The sequence below is a fragment of the Homalodisca vitripennis genome, chromosome 2, assembly GCF_021130785.1.
Source record: "Homalodisca vitripennis isolate AUS2020 chromosome 2, UT_GWSS_2.1, whole genome shotgun sequence".
In the NCBI taxonomy this organism is placed as follows: domain Eukaryota; kingdom Metazoa; phylum Arthropoda; class Insecta; order Hemiptera; family Cicadellidae; genus Homalodisca; species Homalodisca vitripennis.
Genome location: NC_060208.1, coordinates 100,129,070 through 100,142,713, shown reverse-complemented (window position 1 = coordinate 100,142,713; position 13,644 = coordinate 100,129,070). Strand labels below are relative to the sequence as shown.

The 13,644-nt window shown below is 31.8% G+C and overlaps 2 protein-coding genes across 2 annotated transcripts in view; both read right to left on the bottom strand.

The window, feature by feature from the left end:
- Nucleotides 1-2,280, bottom strand: part of LOC124355746 (hydrocephalus-inducing protein homolog) — a 30,341-nt gene extending 28,061 nt beyond the window's left edge. The window contains exon 1 of the mRNA XM_046806904.1: nucleotides 2,231-2,280. Within this exon, the coding sequence (XP_046662860.1) occupies nucleotides 2,231-2,280 (50 nt within the window). The remainder of the gene's footprint in view (nucleotides 1-2,230) is intronic.
- Nucleotides 2,281-2,946: 666 nt separating this feature from the next.
- On the bottom strand, nucleotides 2,947-12,875 carry LOC124354436 (nudC domain-containing protein 3-like). The gene is made up of 3 exons (XM_046804883.1): nucleotides 12,463-12,875; nucleotides 6,307-6,447; nucleotides 2,947-3,259 (listed from the first exon to the last, which is right to left on the bottom strand). Exons 1-3 carry the CDS (start codon nucleotides 12,564-12,566, stop codon nucleotides 2,962-2,964), a joined length of 543 nt encoding a protein of 180 aa, XP_046660839.1. The 5' UTR covers nucleotides 12,567-12,875; the 3' UTR covers nucleotides 2,947-2,961.
- Nucleotides 12,876-13,644: the final 769 nt, after the last annotated feature.

Below are 13,644 nucleotides of genomic sequence, written 5' to 3'. Positions count from 1 at the left end.
CATCTGAAAATAGTCAAAAACTGATGACATAAATGTATGGTCCATAACAATACATAAGTTTTAAAATGCTGAGTTTATTTGATACTACTTTACTATAAGCCACGCCATGCTGTAAAACCAACACTAAACCAACACTAAAAATAAAAACTAACACAATAATTACAAATTCTGGAATACAAGTCATGATCTCACTAAAATATAGCAATACTAGCTGTTACCCGCGTCTTCGCAAGCAATCTATAGAAATGAAGTCCTTATATTACTTAGTAAAAGCAATTATGATGTAATATAATAGGAGTCCTATAAAAATTTTAAAACGTAACTAGTCATACATCAGTTAGATATTATTTAAGTTCATGGTAAATAGTATCAGAGTTTAACTTAATTATTATATCATGTTTGGCATTTCTGGTTCTAATTAATTATATACATAACGTCACAGCTGAATCTGCCTTGTCATCCCGATCAAGAAAACACAAATCTCGGATCACACAGGTCTCGGAAACTTACTTCAGTCAAAAAGCGTATATTTCCAGTCCTTGTCATATATTTCAGGTCTAAGATATTTCCAGTACCATAGTAGAGTTTGCCTTGTTCTGACGAAGAAAAATATATATACTTACGTAGGACTGAGATGCCTATTCTGGTTAAAAAGTGCCTACTTAAGGCCATTTAAATTCACTTACCTACTATGTCACAGTTTAGCTTTCCATATTGCCTCGATCAAAATACTACATAGGTTCAATTATCTAGTTCTCGGAAATCTATTTTGGTCAAAAAAGTGTTGACATAGTTGAGTTTGCCTTGTCCTGATGAGGAAAATACACACATAAGTAGGACTGAAAAGCCTATTACGACCTAGGGGGAAGTCCTACCTACTTCTTATGTACTTTCGGTATAAGAGAAAAATCCTTATTAAGGTCATGCAACATTCAAAGATAATCGTTCTTATGTACTTTCTGTATAAGAGGAAAATCCTTATTAAGGTTATGCAACATTCCAAAATAATCGTTATTAAAGTTTTGCGTTACACTTGTTTTTTGGACTGTAGCCAAGGAAAGAATGAATCGTTGAAGCATGTTAATATTCATTTCTCTGTTTTTCCATAAGCCATTGTTAAAATGTAATATCATAATGTCAAGGATAATCACCAGTTTAAAGTAACTTATATGAAAACATTCATAACTTTGTTCATTAAGGTTAGTTTTATAACAGTATTTAATATATTAGATGATTTGAATTCACTGGCGCAATCTGGAGTAAAATTTATATATCAATGTTTTATTTACTATCTTCATTGCACTACCGATCAAGCACTGTTTACTTATTATTGATCAAATTTAAATGTAAACAGACGTTTCAGAAAGTTTGTCGAACTATAGCTGTCAACAGCTGTTTAGTGCCAGTTTAATTTGAATTATGAAACGTAAAAACTACAATTTTTTCTGAATTCCAAAATATTCCAGGTAACTTATCTTAACTTTTTCTTCCATAAAAACCTTCTTCGGATTTCAATGGATATTTTACAAAAAGAATTAACCAAATTGGTCCAGCCGTTATCGAGATTAGCGCTTACCAACACATTTCGCCATTCATTTTTATTTATAAGAAGATTGAGTATAAAGCTTGAATCCATTGAGAGAGAAAGATTTTAAAGTACAAGAGAGATTATTATACAGTGTTGGTCTAAAATTGATATAACCCTTTTTAGATTTAGAAGAAAATGAAGCACATTGGTCAGATATGTAGTATGAAGGGTTACTCATAGATAAGGCTCCTTGAAAGTAGGAGTCTTGCACACAATTGAGGCTACTACACAGCAGCATGTCAATATGCAGTTATGTGTTCATCAACAAATCACAAGATACTGTAGTATTCTTTCAGCATCTTGCCATGTGCTAATAACTAACAAAGTCAGATATTTAACTACTTGTAACTTCCTGATCTTGGGAAACAAAGTCTTATGGTACAACTCCCTCAATCTTCTCTGAGCTTGCTGTCGATATAGTTTACAAGATCAGGGAATGATAGACTGACATCCATCAACACCTCAGTAATATCCAAACAGTGTAATTACTTTCAAAAGTAAAAGTAATAATAATGCAATTGAATTAAGTAAAATGATAGGAATGAAAATAAAAATTGATATTCAAATTAGAGAATCATTGTGTATATTGATTTATATCAGTATTATTCTGAAATGATGCAGTCCTTCATGCACTCTTCTAACTTGTACGCAGCTATACTATCATTCTCATCCACAGCTGTCGCAAAAGGCATAGAACTAGAGTGTAATGTAATATGATTTTGAGATTTCTAGACTAATCTATCTTTTTCTAAGGATATGAAAATCAAATTGTTGTCTATTTCTTGTGGGGTGACAAGGAAGGAATTGTAGGGAAAGAGTTTGTTTAGTTGCTGGGAACCGTTCATAAATTATGTCATTACTCATGTGCAAATTTTCTATCTCCCTACTACAATCATCCTGTAGTCAAAATTCAGTTAGGGCAATTTGTAACAGACCATGAAAATGGCACATCAACCGTGACTGTGACATATTCTCGCACTTAGCTTATACTGAGAAACAAATAAACCTTGCATGCCACTCCAATGAACACGCAATATCAATTTATAACAGAGCATGAAAATGACATGTCAACTGTGGCTGTGACATATTCTACTAGTCAGGTACATTGACCAGTGATAAGGTAATGGAATATTTCCAGACAATGTTCTCCTTTCTAACAATACCTCTCCATTAAATCCATACCATTTCCCCCAGATTTTAGATTATGTGAAAGCAGCTAAGATAAAAAATAAATAAATGCAAAATATATCACTGATAAAACTTCAAAACAGGAACTTTTTTAGTATATTTTTCAGGTATCTATGAGTCTTCCAAATTACTTTTAATTATTTTTTAGTGGTACAACATGGATCTATTACAGCTGCCAACCACTTCTAGTTGGTACATACCAAAACACCTTTTATTTCTATTTTGAAATGTTTACGTATTTTAATGATAAAATTGAAGTTTTCTGAACTGTTGTCCTGATACCTATTACAAGGAATTTGTAAATAGACTAGGATATGGCTAAAAATTAAATTTACTAATGAAATCTTCAACACGTTTACACACCTGTCTTGTTTCTCTTGTATGGGTTCAGTTGGCAGCACTGAAAAGTCTTCTACATCGTCCGTGGTCACCACCTCTTCTTCATGTATAACTAGGCCTGCCATATCATCTTCCATCACAGATCTAAAAAGCAAGTATATTATAAATGTACAGTAAAACCTGTCATATCCAGCTTAAGGTGGCGATAGACAGGCCAGATATCATTAAAACCAGATATGGAATAATGATATGAAGAACACAAGTATAGTGAAGGCACCACCGATGTTGAGGTGTACTATTTTAACCCTTCCCGCGCTACGGCAATTTGGGACGCACCATATCCAAACGCTACATATACCTCAAACTTTTTTTCAATACAGTCAACGCTAATGTTGTATTTGAGTTTGTTACCATATAAAAAGTCTTTTGAGAACGAAAAAAGTATAATTTTTTTAATACGATTATTTAAATTATAAACAATATAAATACACCAAATTTAACGAAATGTTGAACGAAATTTTACTATCGTGTATAATATTATCTCATAGTATATTATATGTATAGTATGTATATTATACAATTAAAATAAAACATTAATGGGTATAAAAATATCTAAAATTAGCCATCATGGTGTTCAAGATAACGTCAACGTGTGGTACGTCTTGAAACACGTATCCGGGTGCAGGTTCAGCCGGGCGGTGCATGTCTCGCACACGTAAGTGGTCTCCTTGCGTAAACCGTTGCGTGTACACACAATACATCTTCCCAATATGTCAAAAACCAATTTGACAATGTAAACACAACAGTTCCACTCGCAGTCCGCGAACGAACTAAACCGGCGAGTTAGTTTGTCAGTAGCGCTAGTGTCTGGCAAAACAGGCAGTGGCATGGGTAGTGCGCGACCATTTTGCAGCTTGGAGAAAAACCGGGAGGCGGGGACAACTATTACTGTGCTTTTCTATTGAGGGATATATGCTCCAACAGTTGCTGCACTCCACCGGCAAAACTGGAAACTACTTACTCCCAATAATAACCTCAATGTTTAAAAGCGAATATATTTGTCAACAGCGTTTTTAGCAAAGTAAATATTGGCGGTTATATTTGTCAACAGCGCGCGAAGGGTTAAAGTACTATGCAATTATGAAAACATTAAATACTGCATGGAACTGTTTCCAATAACACATTATAAATTTATGATGGATAAAAGCGTAATGTAAATAAAACATTAAAAAAAATTGGAACCATTTCCAATAAATTATTATAAATCTATGTTAGAAAAAAGTTTAATGTAATTAAAACATTCAAACTGAACTAATGTATTGAATATTTTTAATGTTTGTACTTAGTATTTACTATAAAATACTATTAGTTTACTGTTACAAAACTTTTTATAGAGAATGTGTTTATATGTAAACCAGGTAATAATTAGTTGTGTTTTAGCAACCACCAATGAAAAAACCTAATTAATATTTATCATTAATTGCTATTCAATTATTTTTTTGAAGAAGTTCATTGAGCCTTGTAATTTTTGTATTGTTTGTGTGCATAAAAAGTACATTTGATAAAAAGTAAAGTTTGATAAATAAAAAATCGCCCAGAAATTAATAAACATTAGACAACTCAAGTCACTAAGGTTTTGTTATTGCCAATAACTACTAGATGTTTTGTTATTGGTTACGTGTTAGCAAAACAAGTATCAAAATTTTTAATTTTAAATTTTAAATTTTTTTGAATCCACCAAAAAAACTGTTTTTGAAAAACTCACATACAACCTTTTCAATTTTTTTGGAAAAAAATACATAATATGTACGCTATGACTGACTACATAAATTTAAAATTTCAGAATGGGATGTAAATGGGTTCTATTTAAAAAAATATTTTGCTACTGGAGTGCACACAGGTTTGGTGTGAGCAGCCATTGCTATTATCATTAAGTAAGGTACTGTGTTCTGCAATTAGTTAGGGGTGAAATTATCTCCCTTTGCTCGTCAATTTTTTTATTTTAAATTTGGTTAATACTTCTTAATTTAGATATGGAAACATTTTTAATTGAATTCTTAACAAGTTTTATGATTCGTTTTAGATAAGTTTTTATCAATAATTTTTATTTTGACAATTTTGTCAGTTTGTGTATGAATCGTCATGAACACTTTACAATAATCACAAGAAAGATTTCACCTCTAATACATTTCTTGGTATACAACTTAATAATAATAATAATTGGTTACATTAATAATTAAAATAAAATTAAGTATGATATTACTCCATTCCAACTGGTAGGAGAAAAGTGATCTATCAGTGTTAAAAATCTATCAGTGTAAGTTTAGTGTGTTAAAAAAGGGAGGGGCCATCTGGTGTTGGTCTATACAAGCTGGTGTCCTGGTGCAGTATGTTAAATTTGAGTTGAGGAGGAAACAGTTGATGGACCGCATGCTTTAGAGCATTAAGAGTTAAGTATGTATTTTAATGAAAGCTATGGACTTATTCAGCAAAAACTGTTTTTTACTATAACTTCATCATGTTGAGATGAAAAACATTCACGCCATTAAAAAGATTAGACTACAGCAATAAAACCTTTAAGACTATAACAGTTTTTTAGATTATATTGTGATTTTAAGATTCAAATGTATATATACTGTTTAGACTTATTATTTTAAAATACACATAAATTCTAACACTATATATATTGGTAAACACACACTAAATTAATAATAAATAAACTAAAAAATCAAAAATACAGTATACAATTTTATTACAGTTCAAAATGTTTCTGAAATTTTACTCCAAATGTAACTTGCTGGGTTTCAGCTCATTTTTAATGACATCCCTACCAAACACTCAAATTTAATAAACTTAATATTCATTCAAATAAATTTACACTATAATCTAAAACACACACACACACACACACACACACACACACACACGTGCAGCTGTTTTTTACTAGATTATTGTTCATTAAATCATTATCTAATCATTTTGAAGGTTTTCTATTTGGAATTTTTAAGGTTTATACTAAATTTGGAATATTTTTCTTGAATTTGGAATGTTGGATTGTGCAATAACAAAAAGTAAATGTCTACAAACAAAAATAAAACTTATAATTTGTCGGTGAGTATTTTTCGGTGTCACAAATGGGAGTGTTAAAACTTTAAAATAAATGGTAGTGTTTTAATTGTAATAAAACTGACTTCAAATCATTCTGCTCAGCGGTTGAATCAACAGCAAGCTTTTGCCATTTCTTAAAACATTCCCAGACAACTCTCTCAGCGACTCCCACAGGAAATCCAATTTTGCCATCTGGATTGTCTTTAACTATGTAGAAATCAGTCCTGTAACATTAACATTAAATTGATTATAGACTATGTGTTTTACAAGATGTAACTAAAATCCACACCTCATATTTTTCTGTCTATAGACAAAGCTATTAATGTCACTTATAATCATGTCAAAACAGATAACGACTTCAAACTGACAAAATGTTTGTTATGGAAGCAAACCTTTAAAGTGGTCTCGCTCGCTTTCGTTAAGATAAGTTTTTAATACAAAAGTACAAAAGCTAGTGGCTAAATGACACTTTCAACATTTGTTTATTCAACATTTTTTGTTTGAAATGATGAGTGCTATCAAGCACAGGAATTTGTAGTACCCTTTTCTGAACATCCTGTATATTTATATATAACAAAAGGCTGATTCTCTTTTTAACCTTATTCTGACAATCCTCATGGACCACCCAGTGCGAGGTTTACTTATCAAAAAGAATAAGAAGGAGAGTCAGTAAAGTAGAAAATTGACAGTTACGTACTAACAGGTAAAAAAAAGTACAAGATCAGTCACGACAGGATTCGAACCTGCGCTATTTCTAACTCTTTACCACCTAAACCGCTTGGCCATTGGCTCTCCCACAATATTAAAACCATCTTCATTACACTGTATTACTTGTAAAATATTTTATTTTAGAAATAAACCATAATGTCATGATAAGGTACTAATGACAAAATTGTTCATTATAATAAATATCTATATAATATATAATATAATAATAATATATAATAAACATCATTCTCATTTTAAAATATTATAATCTATATTTATATGTACAGAATATTATTTATTATTATTTTAATAGTAATAATACTTAGGAAAAATTGGTTGATTTTTAAAACTCTTTGTTTTGAAAATTAAATGGGATAAACAAAAATAGTATATCTTCACACACCTCCAAATCCATGTTAAAAAGTAACATAGTTCCTACACGTAGGATCTAAGATGATTATATTGAAATAAGTATTAAGTTGAAAGTATTTACTACTTTAAAATTATTGGAGGTGATTTGGGTATTGATATCTGAGAAAATTTAATAAACAATAAGTGGGGTAGACATTTATAACACAATATTACACATAGCCTACATTTAAATTGCACACACCGTCTTACAGAAAATAAACATTTTGTTCATAGGGTAACTATCCTACTGTAAATATCAATTTGATCATTTTCCACATTACAATTCTAGTTCTATATTTTGAAAGATGTACATGGAACAAACCCACTGTCTGAATACTGCAGCATGTGCTATTGTTTTAAATCACATACATAAAATAATGAGAATATTAAAAAAAAAAAAAAAGCTCTCTTGATCCCTTTGAAATAACTGGTGAACAATCATCTGGTGAAATAACTGGTTGAATTAATCTATCCATCGGCCATTGGGTAGTGGAAATGTGTGTGTTTGTGGACAATCAAAGATGAATAAACATATAAAACTATCTCAATTTCTTAATGAGAGCATTCAATCTTCTTATCATGAAATCTTCAGAATCTACGACATTGCAAACAAGTATGTCCTTATTTATATTGAATGCGTGTACATGTCTCACATAGTACTCATAAATGAAATTAATATATAATAAAACATATAATAGTTTTAATGTGTGAATAAACTACTTCATTATTGTCACTAACTATCTATACAAATAGTACTTGAAAATGAAACACTAAAAAGTATCTTTGGTTATTATTGTCACAAAATAACACAATTTTTTTATTATTTATAAGGGCATAAAACACAGGGGTTATCTATGCCCATATAGCTAACGGACACCTACACTATTGAAAATGGTGTCAGGTTGGCAATACAGTGAACTTCATAAAGTTATCAATAACAAAACAATAACATTTATCCAAAGATTAGAACTAAACAACAATAAGCTAAGAGGCTTTAAAAGAGCCCACTAGATAAAATATGACAATTTAATAACGAAAAACGATAACAATATAACAAAACAGATAACACTTTGAAGTTAATGAAGGGGAGTTGTAAAGGGACCCACCTTCATTAATAACAATAAAAAAAGGACAAAGCTTGTTAGTTATGTATTTCACATTATATTCTTGAGACAAGGGATATTCTTCTCACAAATTCAAAAAGTTTCATGATGACGGACTCGTCATTCCCTAGCAGATCGACTAGACTGCCAGGAGTTGACATGACCATCGTTGTCTTGAGAATACCTAGCATTCGATCAACGCAGAGCCACTCCGCAACACGCACATTCTAGAGGATCACAGCGGGCCAACAGGAACTCGTCCGGTTCGCAATCGACACAACACCACTTCCTGCGGTTCATGCAGGTAGCTGTTCCTCAAAGAGCTACTGTATGCGTGACGCAAAAGTTTGTTACACTGTATTAGACACAAAAAGTCACCCCAAGCACATTTAACCTCTCTACCTCACTATTGGCTTTAGATCTGGCACAGTCACTGCAAAAGTGAATTACTGTAGCTCGTAAGCACTCCTAGCACCCCTGTCTGCAAGCTCATTGCCAGGAACTCCCACAAGACTGGGAACCCACAACCTGGATATTCCGAACTTGAAGCCAGTGAATGGCACATTGTATGCCATGCACAAGGACATTTTTTTGATACATGTCCTTGATTGCTTGTAAACGACTAAGCAAGTCGAAGCAAATGACCAGCCCTCAGGTTCTGGGGCAAACAATATCCTATGCTTTATAGATAGCAATCAGTTCTGCCTTGTAAACTGACGCTATCGAGGGCAGACTGAACCTGTACTCACGAATGGCCATTAAGAATACACACCCGGCTCCATTCTCTGACTTGGATCCATCAGTATAACTTGTTTCTAAAATTGTAATGTACGAGATTTTTCTTGTTACAGTAATTTATTTTAACTTTTAGAATAGAATAGAATAGAATAGAATAATGCTTTATTTCTGAACATCAAGTACAGAGAATGGTGTCAAGTATGTTGAGGTTAGACAATTCAATATTGGATGAATATACAATGTTATCATGTTCTTAAGTTAAGTCCACTGTCTTTGGTCTTGTCAAGAAACTCTTCGATTGAGTAGACTGGATTATCTGTCAACCAGGAGCTCAATCTGTGTTTCAGCGCTTCGCCTGTCAGTAGCTTGAAGTCAGCAGGGAGATGGTTGTAGAGTTTAGCCCCGATGAATGATGGTTTTCTTTCATAAAGAGCTGTCCTATGTCTCGCAACGGGGATTCTTGATGAATGTCTAGTGTCATGAAAATGTAATCTTGTTTCTTTTGGGAGTCCTAATTTATCAACATGGAGTATGACTGCCTGTATGTAAATTGAGATTACTGTTTTAATTTTGAGGTTTTTAAATTCTTCTCGGCAACTGTCTCGTGCTTTTAGGTTTGCTATGGATCTTATAGCTGACTTCTGGATGGTGAGTATACGATTTAAGTTGGTAGTTGATGTGCCACCCCATACTACTATACCATACCTCAAGTATGTCTCAAATAAAGCAAAGTATGCCATCTTTGCTGCTTCTATGTTGCTGATGCATTTAATTCTTCTTATTACATAGAGAGCAGAGTTGAGTTTCTTGCACAGGATGTCAACATGTGGGCCCCATGTCAAATTTGAGTCTAGAGTGAGACCCAAAAGGTCAGTTTGGTCTGCAAGGTCAATATCAGGAAGGGCCGGGATTTGTTCACCTCTTCTGCTGAAATTGATCTGTTTTGTTTTAGAAGGGTTTGCTACCAAGTTATTTGTAAGGCAGTAGTCGTATGTCATGTTTAGGGCAATGTATGCACTGATGCTGATGTCCTCTGGTGTGTCTCCTTTCAGTAAAAGGGTTGTGTCATCTGCGTACATCACCACCGAACTGTAGTCCTTGATGTAATCAGGGAAGTCATTTGTCAAAAGTATAAAAAGTACAGGCCCAAGCACCGATCCTTGTGGTACTCCTCTTTCAATCGAACGTAACTTTGATTTTACTGTTCGAGTAACACCATTTTCCATGTAACTGAGCTCTACCAGTTGACTCCGTCCTCTGAGATAGCTTTCAAACCAGTGTTTAGCAGTTTCCTGGACCCCTAGTGCCTCTAACTTATCAAGAATGATATCATGGCTAAGGCAGTCGAACGCTTTTGAGTAGTCAAGGAGAACAGCAGTGGTGTATTTGCCTTTGTCAATGTGATCAATAATAAATTCTACTAGGTCTGTTAAGGCTGTGGCTGTAGATCTACCCTTTAAAAAACCCTTTTTGTGTACGATTCTCACACATCGAAGTTGGATAATAAATAGAATTGTCGATAAAAACATCTGAATAACGAATGTAGGCCACTTATTAAAGTCTTCCCCTAGCAGCCATTACTCATATACCATACACATGATTTAACTTTGTTTCAATTGCTTTAAAACAATAATATCTAACTAAATTACGTTATTGACTTTAAAGATTGTATTATAGTGAAGCTATATTTTTATGTCAAAGAAATATAGTATGCATTTTACATTATAGAAAATAATACAACTTTGTTTATACTAAGTTTGAGCAGCATAGAACTTACAATTACTTAACGGGGTAAATATGTCTGACAGTATTAAAAATCGTTCTAATTGATGATTCAATATTTTCACTTTAGTACCCTCATTCTACTATGGTGGTCACTGCTTACTATACCGCAGCTGTCCCATCAATTTGATGAGACTTTAATAAGCGACCTACATTCATTATTCAGTTGTTTTTATCGAACTATTCGGTATATTACCCAACTTTGATATTATATAATAACCGTACAACAAGAATAATTAACATCACGAATAACACGCAACAAAATAATAATTTAACAATAGCATTGAAAATAACAAAACCAACTTTAACCTGGATCACATGTTAGAGATACTTTACAATACTGACATCTTGCCCAGATAGCTATGAGCAACCGCTTTTGTAAAACGGAGGAAAGGATTCTTACCCGACAGGCGATCTTCTCTAAGGTACAAACAATTGCAAAGATAGTCTGCTAGACAGTCCGCCCGTATTTCACTCATCAACCTTTATGACCACTTAACAAAAACTTTCAATCTCATATTCATCGCCATTTTCGAAATTTCCAAAAAATAGATATTACTATTGTTGTTTATTGTTTATGTTAGACATTATTATAATTTATCAATATGTTGAAGTCATACAAGTTAAACAAATTGTAATATTGAAAATTATTAATTTAATAGAACTAAACAATTGATACATTCGATAGAAATAACCGAGTTTCGGCCACTTATTAAAGACTACCCCCTAAAGGATTAAAGAACAAAAAGTTTGTTTGGAGGGCAGATAAGGGAATTTAAACTCCATAAACGTTTTTACAATATCTCATAAACATTAAAAATATAAACAGTAGGGTACGATAAGCGGACCCGGTTTTATATATTGAAATTGGCAAACGATATTACTTAATCATAACCATCAACAAAATCAATCGATACTGATTAATTATTTTTAACGATTAATTAAATAATCTATATCAATAGCTGTAAACACTTTCAAATAATACTCATAATGTAATATTTCAATTTTATATAAGTAACATTTGATTATTTAAAAATGACAGTCAATTTTAGAAATTTTAGAATTTTTTTCATGACTTCAACATGTTGCACTCATGCGGAAAAACCCATTATGTGAAATTTGTGGGAAAGAAACAACTGTAACTGTGAGAGGAGCAAATATGGTTGTCTTCAGTTTTCCTAATTTTGGTTATAATAATTTGTTTGATCACTGTAAATATTAGATCCATATTTTAATTTAAACATATGATTGTTATTGAGAACTATAGATACTTTATATTGATTGATAGTCTAGGATTTGAAATGCGAATATTAGGTATTGATGATTACATTCTTTGATATAACATACCGGGTCCGCTAATCGTACCCTACCCAATATAAATTCTAATTAATAAAACATTTTATGTAATGTTGGACAAGTCTAATACATTATTGGTCATACTTAGGGCTATATGTTATTAGAATTTATACAATAACGTTAACACTAGGAGCAAATTACCTTCGATATAGAAATCCAAATATTGCATCTAAAAAAGGGAAAATTTGTCCTTCCTCCTTCAAAACATTAATTAATAAACCATCGTGTTTGCAAATATCAGTCATTTGTTGTTATTAAATGTTCTATATTAGGAAAAAACAATATAAATTTTGTAAATATCTCAAGCGTTCCAAATGAAAACACTGGTGAAAACAAACTGAAAAAATAATACTTAACCAACTTCAGCTATAAGAAAATACCTATTAGCCTACTTTGATACCAAGTAATAAATTATATAAACATAAACTTGATCTAAAATTCAAGAGTTCATTATCAGTTTAAAATCATTCACGCAAACGTATTCCTTAAACTACCTCCACTACAATTTATACAACTTGGCTTGTTTGGAGTTTGTTTATTTATATGTTGTTTTGTTATTGTACAAAAAAAAGCGAAAACGACCAAAGACATTTAAAGAACTATTTACTACACGTCTGAGTTTTTTCCCTCAAATTTTTCTTATATATATATATATATATATATATATATATATATATATATATATATATATATATATATACCTGTCATTATATATATTATATATATATATATATATATATATATAATACCTGTCAAACGACTTTTATTTATTTACATTAAATTGTATAAATGGCAATAGCCTTATTTAATTTCAATAAACATTGAATCACAAAAAGTACTTGCTCCGCCATATATATATATATATATATATATATATATATATATATATATATATATATATATATATATATAGTACTTTTTGTGATTCAATGTTTATTGAAATTAAATAAGGCTATTGCCATTTATACGTTTTAATGTAAATAAAAGTCGTTTGACAGGTACGGTATTTGGTCTTCCGATCATATGTTAGTTTGCTTAATTAAACGCATATGTGACTGATACGGCCAAATACAAAATAATTGAATCGGAAAAAGTAAGCGCTCTGTGGTGTAATGGTAGCACATTCACCCGGCAAGTGAGAGATCCGGATTCGACTCCCGGCGGACCAAATACTTTTTGTGATTCAATGTTTATTGAAATCAAATAAGGCTATTAATTGCCATTTATACAATTTAATGTAAATAAAAGTCGTTTGACAGGTATTTGGTCTTCCGATCATATGTTAGTTTGCTTATTTAAACGCATATGTGAATGATACGGCCA

Coding starts and splice junctions, on each gene's coding strand:
- LOC124354436 (XM_046804883.1), bottom strand. CDS start 12,566: ATGACTGATATTTGCAAACACGATGGTTTATTAATTAATGTTTTGAAG. Junction 6,448..12,462: donor TTTGGATTTCTATATCGAAG/GTAATTTGCTCC, acceptor TTAATGTTACAG/GACTGATTTCTACATAGTTA. Junction 3,260..6,306: donor GCTGAGCAGAATGATTTGAA/GTCAGTTTTATT, acceptor CTTGCTTTTTAG/ATCTGTGATGGAAGATGATA.